Below are 14,799 nucleotides of genomic sequence, written 5' to 3'. Positions count from 1 at the left end.
ATTAACTGTATTAATCTACCTAACTACCCTGTTATTATGCTGATTATATGAGGATTAGGTGAAGAAACTGAGGCACAGAGAGGTTAAATTATTTGGCCAAAGTTACACAGCTAGTAAGTAGTAGAGCCAGAACCCAAACCTGGCTTTTAACCACTACATTGTTATTTTTTACCACTTCTGTATACTGCTTATATGTTATTTAAACAGGCCACGAGTTTCTAACATAGTTCTGTGGTCTTTTGTTTTTCACTTAAAACTTTTTTTTCCACTTTGATCTATGTCATATTAGAGAAGACTGAAGAAGTTTTAAAATAGTAGATCCCTGATATAATTTTACCTCCATTTCTTTTTATTTGTCTAAATCTTCCACCAGAAACAAAACACAGAAAAGAAACAAATGAACTTGGAACACAGATCAGAGAGGTTGGGAAGAGCCATTAAGGAAACATCGGCAGGCTGCTGGCCAGCCCTGGAGTCACAAAGGAGAGAAGGCTTTTTGGCGCTATTATTGAGCCAGCTGTGTAGTCTGCTTTGTTTATAAGAACATAAACTACTTTACAAATACATTTAATGTATTATAAGACATTTAAATTTTGATTCCAGGAAATCAGAAATCACAATTCAATTCTAAAATTTGGCATGTAAAATAATTTTCACGGACTCCTCTATTTTTATATTTTTTAGGAGCTAGACAAAATAGTGGCGTATGAACTAAAAACTGGTGGAGTTTTACTACATCCCATATTTGGTGGAGGAAAAGAGAAGGATAAGTAAGTTTGTTGTTCAGAGGTGATATTATAAACCTTGTGTTATGGGTTCCATCTTTCAGGATTATTTGGGATGTGTATGGAGACCCATACAAGCCAAAACAATAGTACGTAATAATATCAAAGCCACAAATACTGGTAACACTCTATTTACTCTTTTCCTTACTTTACTATTTTTACTACATGTGGTGGCTGCAGATGTAATTAAACAGTAAAGAAAGACTAAAAAAGTAGAAGGCTTTCCTCTTTTCCATGTAAATTTGCAGATGCTACTATATATACTATTCTTAGAAAAGTTTAAAAATAATGGAAACAAGTATTTTGCTTATGGACCACTGATTATTTTTTTAAATCTAAGTAGATAATTTCAGTTTCAGGACATCATACCTATAACTGTTTATCTGAATGGTCACCTATCTAGACACTTAATTAGTCTCTGCTTTTTCCCTTCTTTCTTTTATATGCCTCCCTCTCTACCTACCCTCTCTTCTTTCTTTCCCTTTCTCTCTTTCGTTGTGTAGCAAGTCCCTGTAAGGAAGACAGCCACTTAGAGCAAAATAGTGTTACTATCAGGAAATCTTGTTTGTTCTAGTGCCCATGGATTCCCTAAGAGAATATGGATTGAAGTGGATGGGAAAACTTTTCTGTATTTTCACTAACCATTAGCTGACGTTTTATATTTTCCTTAACTATAAATGTAGGCAACAGACAATGCTGTGACTTTGTCAACAGTAGAAATTATAGATCTTTCCTGTCACATTATAATTGTTAGCAGATATTTTGAAATACTCTGCACTTACCGCCACCTCAGTTTTACTATAATAGACCACTGCCAGGTCTTGTTATTCAGTGCATGAATAAACTAGCACATATATTGATATATCATAATTTTTAAATATTTTTATAGCTGTATTTCATTATAATTGGTTTCCTTTGTAATTCTGTGCATTTTATTTTGTGCATATGAAAGCAATTTCTCAAAAGGGACCCATAGGATTAACTGGGCTGCCCAAGTGTCTAAAAGCACCACAGAGTTAAGAAACTTGAAGTTATTTAACTGGTAGCCTTTTCTTTGTTGTAACATGGTCACCAAGACGAGAGTAAGTTTGAGGGAAAGCATAGAAATTTGGAGTTAGACAAACTTTGGATTCTTGTCGTTATTTTTGTGATTTGAGAAAATTGTATAACCTTTCTGTGTATGTGTTTGGATGTATAAAATGGCAGTCCATCTTAACCTGGGTTAGTTGTATTACTTGAGGTCAGGTTTCATAAATGTTAGTTCCTTTCACTTTCTTCTTCTGACTGCCTGCTGTATGGCAGTTGCCCAGCATATAATTAGAGCATTACCATGGTATATAAATATTATTTACACTAAATGCTTTTACTTTGGTTCTGTCCATTTATTTAGCTCTTGTATGTTTAATTTTTAAAGGGAAAAAAAGGTCTGGAAGTAATATACCTCCCTCCCACCAGTTCCTCTTTTTGGAGATAACTCTGAGTATAAATTTGGTATATTGTTTCCAGACCTTGTGTGTGTGTGTGTGTGTGTGTGTGTGTGTGTGTGTCTTTATGTATGGCATTACCAAATGTAGTTCAATCATACACATATGACTATATAAATATGAAATTGGTAAATACTTTAAATTTCCATATGCCATTTTTTTAAAGATTTTATTTATTTACCTGAGAGAGTGAGCGAGAGCAAGAGAGAGAAAGCACCTGTACGTACTAGTAGGAGGAGGGGCAGAAGGAGAGGGAGAAGCAGGCTCTCTGCTGAGATGGGAGCCCAGTGCAGGGCTCCATCCTGGGACTCCAGGATCATGACATGAGCCGAAAGCAGACGCTTAACCAACTGAGCCACCCAGGTGCCCCCATGTTTTTAAGGAAGTGTAATGATTACTCTTACACATTGATTGTGAGAGTATAATTTGGTACAGTGATTTTTGAAGGGTTATTTTATGTAATTTTCAGATTCAGTAGTTGTATTTCTAGCTGTGTTGTCATATAGATATTTTACTTCTAGACATTTGTGATACAGAAATACTTGTGCATATGTAAAGACATTCACTATAACATTGTTTAAAATAGTGAAAAATTTTAAACACCTTAAATGCTATATATGTCATAATTTTTTTTTTTACTAGACTGTACCTTTTTTTAATCTGATGATCTCTTTCATCATTTCAAAATTTAAAATTTTTACATAGTCTGGCCTTTGTCCTCTGGAATTTATATTTATTTATTTATTTATTTATTTATTTTTATATTTATTTATTTATTTAAGATTTTTCCCACCCTAGAATTAGGACAAGAAAATTTTTCCTTCTTTTCTTCTAGTATTTTTATATATTTTTTGATATATAATACATCTGGGATGTTTTTTATGTGTGCATATATGGTTTAACCTTGGGATATTAATTAGAATTACATTAATTGTAATTATGATGAATTTAGAGAGCACTAAAATATTAACACTATTCTTATCTAGCATCTTGGCATGTGTTTTTATTAAAATTTTCCCTTAGGTTTTTTATGAAACTTCATAATTTTCTTCTTTTAGAAGTTTCCTAGTCATGTTGGTCTCATGCTAAGAAATCATTGAGTTATATTGTCATGAAATTTATTGTTTATTTAATATTCAAATTTGTTTTATTAAGCATAGCTGTTTATGTTTTTAGTCCAGCATCTCATCTACACTTTTCAATAAAGCATCCACATACGCTTTCCTGGGAATACTACACTATGTTTCAGTGTAAAGCTCACCTTGTGATGAGATTGATTGAAAATAGGATCAGTATGGAATTCATGCTACAGGTAAGTATTAAACTTAGGGACTTAACAGTTGTAAAGAAAGACACGCTCTGTATGTGTATAATCTGAATGCTGTTTGGTAGGAGTCAGAGCATCTGAATTTATAGCAGGAATTCTGTTACTAATTACCTGTTTGCTCACTAAGTAACTTGTGCTTTTTTCTCCTTAGATGTAGAATGAGTATCATTACTTCACTCATGTAATGCTGGTTTGTCATGGATATAAAATTAGAATGTGAGGATGAAACTAAAACCTATTTATACATATGATTTTGTGTTCTTTAATTGAAATATTGAGGATGGGTGCCACTTAGACTGTTTTTAATAGAAAACAAACCTACCTAAAAGATGTTTATTTTTGCTACTATTAAATTCTGCCATATATTTTAACAAGTTTTGGTGTAAGTAGTTAAGATTTAGTAGTTAAGGTAGTAGAAATAAATGTGTTATAAATGTTTGACTATTTTTTTTCCCATTGACAATATTCTTACAGGTGAATGAAAAATAACTTTTTAGTAATTTTTTTTTTTTATTAGTAATTTTTTAAGCATTTTATGATTGCCTTAAAATTAAATTTATTTACTCTTTCTTTTACCTTACCTTTAGAGTGGAGAAATTTTAAATGAGAGACAGTCCATAAAGAAACTTTGTAAAGTTGTGTAAATCTTAATGATTTTGCTAAATCATTTGCTAAACTTGCTAAATAAAGTTTAGTTTCTTTGTAAAGCTCATGGTACAATAAATTATAGGTATTATATATTACTATTATTATAATCCTTAAAAGTACTGTTCATTGTTTTTGTCTAAGACATATTAAAGTTGAATTATGTTTTGAGGAGGAATAGTTTTATAGTCTGGCTGCTTAAATCTATCTTTACGTGCTTTTAATGGTAATAGTCTTTAACTAGTCCTACCTATATAGTTAGATGTGAAATTATTGAAATTATTATCTTTGTAATTAACTGTAGTAAAGTCATAATGTAAAATGGGTTAATACAGAATTGAAAACAATGTATTTTATGTTATATAAACTTATTTAGTAAGACATTTTCATCCTTACAGGTTTTTAATAAACTGTTAAGTTTGGCTAGTACTGCTTCATCACAGAAGTTCCAGTCACATATGTGGAGTCAGATGTTGGTTTCCACATCTGGGTTTTTGAAATCCATCTCAAATGTCTCTGGCAAAGACATCCAGCCTTTAATAAAGCAGTGGGTGTATCCTTTTCAGTAGCAGTTCAACAAGGAGGGAAAGGGAATAAGATTATATGTGTCAGGGGAAGGAGGAAGAAGAAAGAGTTGGGAGACCAAAGTAGAACTATTTAAATTTCTAAATAGTAGTAGAAATAACCATGAACTGTAAATCATTTCAGCTAAGGTGCCTATTAATCACTGAGATAGAGACACACATACATATGTACACACAGACTTACGCTTGTAAAATTTGGTGTATTTTGAATTGCTTTTTAGTGTGTGACTATAGCAGTAGTCTTGATGGTAGGGGAGGTAAATAGTCCACCAGACAGGCCTGCAGGATTACTTTTAAGATGTAGTGGTATGGTAGCTTTTAGATGTGGTTAGAGCTTGGCACAACTTAAGTGGTATCTGGGAACTTTTCAATTTTTACATTTTTCATATCAAAGCACTATTATATTAATAACCCAGTAGAGTGGTTTTGCTTCTTAAAAAACATAAATCTGTTAATGTCTCAGAAATTTTGTTTAAATCTGGGGAAACATTTTTCACAAAAATTTTGAATACTTTGCCACCTGGTTTACCCTGAAGTGTGTTCTCAAGCCTTGAGCTGGTGAAAATGAGTTTGAAAGTTATTACCTACTATAACGAGTCATTTATTTTGTTTAGCACGTATTCATTTCAGTATGCAAAAATTCCTTTACAATTCTTCAGAGATCAGAGTGGAGTGGTAAAGTTTTATGGGAGTTTTGCATTTAACAGAAAACGAAATGTCTTGGAATTGGAAATAAAACAAGATTATACATCCCCTGGAACTCAGAAATACGTGGTAAGATTTTTTCTAGATTGGCCTTTTGTATTGCTTTCTTCCCAGTTCAATATAGGAAGGGCTTATGGTTGGAGAGCTGGTTAGAAGTTTCATAATGAGGTTTTGTTTGCAAAGGTCAAAATTGAGAAAACATCAAGTGTCAATGATGGGTCAATGAAGAGGTCATGACGGAGATTTCAGAGAACACAGATTATCGCAGTTCTTCTTTCCTTTGGTACCAGCTACTTCTCTGTGTCTCTAGATATATATCTTGCATAGTAGTATTTTATATCTTGAAATACATACCTATACACCTAAGAATACATTTATGGTATTTTTCTAGCATTGTTTTTGAACACGGTTTCTTTTTAAAGGGACCACTTAAAGTGACAGTGCAGGAGTTAGATGGATCCTTCAATCATACATTGCAAATTGAAGAAAACAGCCTTAAACATGATATTCCCTGTCATTCCAAAAGCAGAAGGTAGGCATTGAATCATAACTTTAAACTGAAATTGATAATTAAATTGTAAGTCTCACAGATTAAAATGCCAAAATAGAAATCCTAATATATACCTAAGTTTTCAAGTAAAAAACATGTTATCTGGTATCTTTTTTTCTTTCATTCTACTTTAAGTTGATGTTATTAAACAGTCTTTATTTGCTTTCTGTTCTTGACAGCATTTTTTATTTTTTGAATTAATTTAAAAATTTAGGTTTAAGAATCTTTATTTTGTTAGGGTCAGGGGGAGGTGGAATAGAAATTTAATTTTTTGGAACCAGGAACAATATAAGGCAAATTACTTATGTTTGTCTTTATTAGTTTCATTGGATTAATATCTATAGTAAATATTGGGGCAGTGATCATTGAATAAAAAGGAAGGAGCTGGATACATATGTCATGAAAAGCCCCTGCATTTTCTTTAGTGTGTCTTTCTCCCTTTTGTCTGTATTATCATGCCCTTACAGAACATTCCTTTATTTTTTTTATTTTTAAGTAATCTGTATACCCAATATGGGGCTCGAACTCACGACCCCAAGATCAAGAGTTGCATGCCCTTCTGACTGAGCCAGGCAGATGCCTCTTAAGAAACATTCTTGATGTCTTTCAAAAGGCACATTATCATTTTCCTTAAAAAATGTTCAGCCAAAAAAAACACAAAATATTCAGCCATTCATCTTCTATGTAATACATTTTTTCTTTACCACTGTTGTTTAAGTCAGCCATTAACATGTATTCTGAATAGTGAGAGATGAGCACATTTTTGTGCTTTGCTGGAGGATTGTATAGTAATATAAAAACTTCAGAAATAGAAATTATACACTCATAACTACCTTGAGGTCCTGTCAGACAGATGAGGATGTCAGTTGATTTTGATGGCCTTCAGAAACTTGATTTTGAAATGTCGCTGAAGCCATTTTTTCTCTTCAAAAATTCTTAGTTCAGACTTAAATTTCCCTTTTCCTTTTGTTCTGTCTGCCTTAGAAATTGGGAACATCTAATCGCTACCCTTTCCATAACATTTCCTCAAGTTTCCTGTTTTAGTTTTCTTAAAGGATTTCTTTGTTGATAGATTGATCTTCTCTATATGAAATTGCAGCTTACCAGTTCTTGGAAGTACATACATGTTTTAACCTGACATTTAGTTACGTATTTTTGCTTTTTGTTAAACTTTGATCAGAAAGACATTTCAGTATCGCGTACTTCATTCCCTTCAGCTTCAAAATAGATTGTGTTTAAATTCCATTACACTCATTATCCCTTCTTCTTCCTTAAACTGTCTTAGAATGTTGCCTGAAATTTTCATTTTAAACTTCAGCTGTTCTTTATCTCCTTTCAGAATTGGAAATGTCACAGCTTGTAAACTTAACTTTTCCCTAAATGTAGGAATAAGAAGAAAAAAATTCCATTGATGAATGGAGAAGAAGTTGACATGGACCTTTCTGCAATGGAGTAAGTTAGTTATTTGAGTTTAAGGATATGGTATTTGATGCCTTCTCATCTGTCTTGTTATGCACATCTAAAAGTATGTAAATATGTTGAAATTGCTGCTTTTAAAACTTTTGAAAGTCCATAGAAATGCAGTGTTTCTCAAACTATAATGTGCATGTTAGTCACTTACAGATCTTAAAATGCAGTTTCTAATCTAGTACTTCACCAGTGGGTCCTGGGAGTGGTCAGGTGATACAGACTCTTTTTGTCTTTGGACAAGACTTCAGGGCACTTTCAGTCTCCCTGTGTTTTCCAAATACAATTTAAATGCCACTGTTCTGAATTTTATGTGGTAATATTCACTGATTGGCATTGTTTCATTTTTAAATATAATATAGCTCAAACTTCATTTTGCTCATCCATATTGTGTCTGTGTATTTTTTTATAAAACATCTATAATTATTTACTAACTTGGTTGCCAAATATTACTGCTGTTTACATACCATTTATATACTTTTTCCATATCAAATGTCTTGCCTGTAATAACCACCTACTAGTATTTGGTGAATTAAAGTAGTATCTCAGGTAGTGTTCTTTTGATGGAAGTGTTGACATAGACTAGATATTTTAAACTGTGCTTGTTACTTTGAGAAGTATAGGAGGATAAATTCATGATATGCCTCTGAACTATGATTTCAGAACTTGCTCTTTGAAAAAGATCATGAATCTAACATTTAAAAAAACAGTATTAAAAATGAGTTAAACACATTAATTTAGTAAAATAGATAAATTCCATTTTTTAGATTGATTCCAAGAAAGGATGGCATTTATAGCCATAGTCAATTTGGCTATAGGCCATGAAATGAAGAAATTTGATCTCTTTTTTTTTCACATCGCATAATCACAAATCAAAATCCCCAAATTAATATTTTCAGATGAAATTTCTTTGTGATAACTATCTTCTTATCCTTGGAGATCTTTCAAGCAAGATTGATAAAGATTAGCTAATATGAGAAAGTTGAAATACATTAAATGTAATGAGAATGTTGTCAGTGTGATTAAAAAAAATGAATATAGTAAAAGTTGAGGCAGTCTTGAATATTACATAGAGAAGAGAATCTGTTTAATGCTTTGTTTTTTATTTTATAAATATATGAAGTTGAAACAAATTGAAAGAAAATTATATTTTCAGTGCTGATTCCCCTTTGCTGTGGATAAGGATAGACCCAGATATGTCAGTGCTAAGAAAAGTGGAGTTTGAGCAAGCTGACTTCATGTGGCAATATCAGCTCCGCTATGAGAGAGATGTTGTTGCACAGCAGGAGTCTATTCTGGCCTTGGAGAAGTTCCCTACGCCAGCATCTCGCCTTGCACTCACTGACATATTAGAACAAGAGCAGTGTTTCTACCGAGTAAGAATGTCTGCTTGCTTCTGCCTTGCAAAGGTGAGATGATGTACAGTAGAAAGAAAACATAACTACTGCATATTTTTTTAAAAACCAAAAACTCTGAAAATGAATTAACATTTACTGTAGTCTTTAATATTACTTGATAGCTGGTCCCTTGAAAGCTGTTTTCCAAATGTGTTTAATAAGACTGATTCGAAAGAAACATGTTTTGATCTGAAAATAGTGCATTAAAAGTTCGTGATTGTCAAACTGAAAGTCAAATTTTAAATTCAAAGAGAATTGCTTACCATCTTATTGAACTGCCAACCATACTGTTAAGGCACAGAATGTATTTGGCAAAAGATTCCTTAGTTTAATTGATTTTTTTTTTTTAAGATTTTATTTTTACTTATTCATGAGAGACACAGAGAGAGGCATAGGCAGAGGGAGAAGCAGGCTCCCTGCAGGGAGCCCGATGTGGGACTCGATCCCAGGACCCTGGCATCATGCCCTGAGGCGAAAGCAGACGCTCAACCACTGAGCCAACCAGATGCCCCTTAAGTCATATTTTATGTTATGTAGTACAGGAAGTTGTATCATCTTAACCATCCTACTGTGGTGATTATCTCCTGTTGGTTTCAGCTTAGTAAGTAGTCTTAGTGATAAATAACATGATAGGTTTTATAATTTCACATGCTAGAAGAGTTAATTTATTAAGAAAACTAAAAATAATAATAATAAATAAATATTTTTCTTTAGTTGCAAAACATCTGAAGGTAGAACAAATGAAAACCAGAAAAACGCAGACAAAAATTTGGCCAGAAATACTAGGTTCCAGGTATTTAAAAACATCCTGATAATAGGTTCATTCCTATTTAGTGACTCCTCTGCCTTCCTCACTGCTAAAATCCATTTGCCCAATATCTCTCAAGATTGTAATGATTTAGATTCGTTTTGTCTTTAATGGTCACTATTGAGGAGTTGCAGTCCTGCATCCTACTCAGTTAATATGAGGGACAACATGATGTTCTCTGATAGTCAGCTGCTAAGGATATAATTTCATTGCTTCTATAAAGATCTTTGTGATCTTGCATGCTAAATTCTTAGCAGGTCCATGAAATTGTAGACTATTATTTAAAATTAATTGTAAGTTCATTCTTTTCAGACATGATTTCTATATATGCTGAAAGTTTCAATAGCAAGGAATTTTTTTTTTTTGTAAAACCTTCTTGCAAACTTAAGTGTTAGCACTATACTTGGCTTATTTTTCAATTAGGGTAGATTTAAAATCTGATTTAAAGTCTTATTTAAAATCCATGGTGATGTTTCTATTTGATAATTTAAAATGTTAGAATTATATTTGTCTAAATGGGCAAAGATAAACTTACTCAGAATAGAAGTCTTTTGCAGACATTCTTTAATGATTTTTATTTTTTAATTTTTCATTTATTTATTTGTGAAAAACAGAGAGAGAGAGGCAGAGACACAGGCAGAAGAAGAAGCAGGCTCCATGCAGGGAGCCCGTTGTGGGACTCAATCCTGGGTCTTCAGGATCACAGCTTGGGCCTAAGGCAGGTGCTAAACTGCTGAGCCACCTGAGCTGCGCCATATTTTTTTAAAACATAAAAGAGGGATCCCTGGGTGGCGCAGCGGTTTGGCGCCTGCCTTTGGCCCAGGGCACGATCCTGGAGACCCGGGATCGAATCCCACATCGGGCTCCCGGTGCATGGAGCCTGCTTCTCCCTCTGCCTGTGTCTCTGCCTCTCTCTCTCTCTCTCTCTGTGTGACTATCATAAATAAAAAAAAAAAAAACAAAAAAAAAACATAAAAGAATGCTCCAATTTAGAAATTATAGAAAATAATTATAAGTGTACATAAGAAAAAAAATAAGTGTACATAGAATTTGGGGGGGTTGGTAAGTTAATTTTTTTGGAAATGGTAATAAAAGGCTAAAATGTCTAAAAATTTCTGAGGATTAAAATTTTTGAAGACAAATCCAATTAAGTGTTAATAAATTTTAAACTATTTTATTTATTTAAAAATACGTTTGCAGTGGTGATGGAAATTACTTTGTTCTAATTATTTGCAGATTGCAAATTCAATGGTGAGCACGTGGACGGGACCACCAGCCATGAAGTCACTCTTTACTCGAATGTTTTGTTGCAAGACTTGTCCAAACATTGTGAAAACAAACAACTTTATGAGCTTTCAAAGCTATTTTCTACAGAAGGTACAGTTGACTCTCTACTTCCTTTATTTATTTATTTTTTTTGACTCTCTACTTTCTTAATCATTGTTTTATGCCATTATCTGTATATCTCAGTTTAACTTGGGGACTATTTAAATAACAGGTGTGTTTACTTTTTTATAAAAGCTTTACCTTTGTTTTTTTTTTGGTTTGTTTCTTCAAAATGTTCCCCAAATTTTAATTGATTGTCCATAGAGTTTATGAGCTGTGTGTAAGTAGCTCTCTATCAGCATTTATACTAACGTAAGTAGAAATGTGTAATTTGACTTTTTGGTTGGTTATGTGGTGAATGGAGGTATGGATGAGGCCTTCTGATGGCAGTCCTTCTGGAATGTGGCCAGCCCTTCTGAGATAATGTATAGTACCCATCTCTGGTTTCAGTGCCAGCTCTGCTCTCACTAGTAGTTTGCATGAGGACAGGTTTCTTAACTGTATAAGCCTCAGTTTACTCCATTGTAAAATTTATCTTTTTACAAATAGATCAAGTATGTAAAGTGTTTTATATTGTTTATCAAATAGTAAACTTTTTATAAATGATAATATACAGAGTCACAGTGGTGTGATGGTGTCATGTTTTAGGAGGGATATGGAATGGCAAGATTGTCAGCGTTTGGTCAATTTGCAAATCACTTGTAAAATGTTTTGAGTAATTTGATGATGATGATGATGATGATTTGATGATGATGATGATGATGATGATGAAGAAGGCAGGGGTGCCTGGGTGGCTCAGGTTGTGATCTCACGGTTGTGTGTTTGAGCCCTGTGTTGGACTCTGTGCTGGGTGTGGAACCTGCATAAGATTCTCTCTCCCTCTCCCTCTGCCTTTCCCCTTCTCTCTCTCCCTCTCTCTCTATATATATATATATATATTTTTTTTAATATATATAAATATATATATATTTCTCTCTAGAAAAAAAAACAAATAATGAAGGCAGAGGTCGGATTAAGTAGATTGAACTAGAAGGAGGAGTGAAGTTGAAGTAGAAAAAACTAACAAAGCCTAGCTGAAGAGTATGAAAAAGACATGTTAAGGATAAAGCAGTGCTAAGAAAGGTACATTTGGTATTTGTTTTATATAAAGGAAAAAGAAACTTGTGGCATGTTTGTCACAAAGGAATCTGTGGAAAGGGAGAAGTGAAATATTCAAGTAGGAGCAAGTAAATATGAAAAAGAAGGCAGAGTAAATTCTGAAGATACTAGTAGTGGGTGGGACACAGTTGGGAGGTTAATTTTAGAAAAGATAAGAGCATTTCTTTTTCTGAGGCAGGTAGAAAGCAGATTGGAAGTGAGTGAAATGATAGATGTTGAGGGGGGTGTTAGTTTAAGTGAGATTTATATATGGTAGAGGGAGAAGTAAAAGATTACAGCAACATTGAGACACCTGCTGAGAGAAGTCATGATATAATTATAGTGAATTTCATCAGCAGAACAGATTCAGGGTGAGCCAGGTTTGGGGAAAGCCAGTACTGGTATAATCAAAGAAGTCTATGTGGCATCCTGTTGTTATTTTATTTTATTTTATTTTATTTTATTTTATTTTATTTTATTTTATTTTATTTTATTTTATTTATTTATTTATTTTTCCTGTTATTTTAAAGAACTGAACATTCTCTAGTACTTAACTTGTTGTTCAGCTCTGTTGTCATTTCACTAATTCCTGGTATGGAAACAATTTAATTTCTGTGTCTACCCAGTATTCCCCTTCATTGTGTCATTATGTGTCTGAATACCTTAGATTAGTGTTTTGTATTGGAAGTTGTGTCCCATTGATGAGGATGAGATCAATTTGGAAGTTTGGGGTTCATTTTTTAAAAACAGTAGGCAGTATCAGAATGCAACACATAAGGGTAGATATAAAGTGTTTTGGTTTTATTTTTTTAGTTTACGTGACATTTGTGTGTGTGTGTGTGTAGATTGGAATGTAAATATATCTTACTGTTGGTTGCAATCAAAAAAGTTGGAGAATACTTTTAGACTAGTTACTTTCACGTAATACTTTCAATGCCAGAAAAGGGAGAAAAGATGACTCTAAATCAAACTTGAATCCCAAAAGAGCAAAACCGGCACAGGACAGGTATTTCTATGGAAGAGAGCCTTTTCCCTCAGTTCTTACAGCATTAGCACTGTCTCTTGTTACACTGTTATAACACTGACTGTCCCTTGCTTCAGCTCTTTCATGCAAGCAGAACAGCCACACTCCTTCAGTTGAGAAGATACTGTTATTTTGAATCAGATGAGAGCATAGTCCCCAGCTCTCTAAGGACTGTGATGACTTCATCTGTGGTTCTGTCTTGAATTTAAAGAACTTGGTTTTACTGGTAAAGGTTACCACTGTGTGAGTCAGGTTTCCACTTCTTTAGGAAAGTTGCCTATGAAAATTTGGAAAGGGGAAATCTGACTGGATTTTAGATCTTTGCCATTTTTCTTTAGGTTGTGAGTGGAGGTGGAACTGTAGAATCAGTGTCTCTGGGACTGATGATTGGATGCTTTCCTATCTGTCACATGCTTCCAGCCACTGTATCATTCAATCCTAAAAATGGTTGTGAGGAAGGCTGTTGAGTGAGCAGCTAGCTAAAATAGTCCAGGTATCTTGGTAGTAGAGTGGGAGTTGAGGAGTGGTCTGTCTAGTGTTAAAACCCATTCCTTTTCCACTGTAAAACAAAACTGGATTAATTTAATTTATATTACATATACTTCATCAAATGAAGACAAAGGCACACAGACTACAGAGTACTCTCCCCTTGGTTTGCCACTCTGCTTTTCTGTTAAAATGTTTGACGTGTTCCCAGTGAGAGGGAGTGATAGAGGGTTTAGGCTCCATCCAAATAACTAAGTCAGTCCCAGAATATCCTTTTTTTGCATATACTAAGATGAATTGTAATAATGACAGAGGTTATTATATGCTTAAAAAAAGTTTTTTGGTGGTTGTTGTTTTGTAGACTATGCCGGTTGCAATGGCTTTATTGAGAGATGTTCACAATCTTTGTCCCAAAGAAGTCTTAACATTCATTTTAGACTTAATCAAGTACAATGACAACAGAAAAAATAAGGTAAGACACTTTACTGAATATTATAAAACTACCTAGTGATATTTTGTTTTTAAAGAAATATTTAGACTGGGAAATGATTGTTGAGTCCATGGTGCTTGAAGTTTCTAAAGATAGAAATATACAAACATGATTTATTATAACAACCAGTGGTTGGTTTTTTTAAGTTTAGTTGTTTTTGAAATATTCCTCCTACCTGTTGTAATGTGGAAGTAGTAGTACATCAGATTTCGGGGAGCAAATTAAAACTTGTTTTGGTGAAATCCGACAGCCCAATTTTATTTTTATTTCTTTTTTCTTTCATCATGTTATGCACAGAAATCCATTTCCTCTTGGGATAATTTGTTCATCAATGAACTTAACTTTTTTTTTGTTTTTTTTTACCATAATGTATATTTATGAACTTATTTAGCAAATAGCTGTTGAATGCTATGCCTCAAGAATCATTTCATCTCTTTATTCTGATAATCAGCAAATGTTTTTGAGAATATGTGCTATGCTAGGTAATATACTGTGTTATATAGAGAGAAGAGATGATAGATGGCATCCAGAATTTTACTTACTCATTAAAGATCTATTGGACAACTGTTCTGTATCTCTTTGAT

The 14,799-nt window shown here is 33.3% G+C and overlaps 1 protein-coding gene across 5 annotated transcripts in view; it reads left to right on the top strand.

Annotated features, from left to right (window-relative positions):
* TAF2 (TATA-box binding protein associated factor 2) overlaps positions 1–14,799 on the top strand; it is a 98,652-nt gene that overhangs the window by 26,917 nt on the left and 56,936 nt on the right. For all 5 annotated transcript variants that reach the window (XM_049092629.1, XM_049092630.1, XM_049092628.1 and 2 more), the window contains exons 10-18: positions 685–770; positions 3,446–3,581; positions 4,640–4,794; positions 5,485–5,599; positions 5,953–6,062; positions 7,467–7,532; positions 8,704–8,956; positions 10,989–11,129; positions 14,087–14,197. In XM_049092629.1, the coding sequence (XP_048948586.1) occupies positions 685–770; positions 3,446–3,581; positions 4,640–4,794; positions 5,485–5,599; positions 5,953–6,062; positions 7,467–7,532; positions 8,704–8,956; positions 10,989–11,129; positions 14,087–14,197 (1,173 nt within the window). The remainder of the gene's footprint in view (positions 1–684; positions 771–3,445; positions 3,582–4,639; positions 4,795–5,484; positions 5,600–5,952; positions 6,063–7,466; positions 7,533–8,703; positions 8,957–10,988; positions 11,130–14,086; positions 14,198–14,799) is intronic.

Source organism: Canis lupus, chromosome 13 (genome assembly GCF_003254725.2).
Source record: "Canis lupus dingo isolate Sandy chromosome 13, ASM325472v2, whole genome shotgun sequence".
NCBI classification, from domain to species: domain Eukaryota; kingdom Metazoa; phylum Chordata; class Mammalia; order Carnivora; family Canidae; genus Canis; species Canis lupus.
This window is presented reverse-complemented; position numbering and strand designations above follow the sequence as displayed.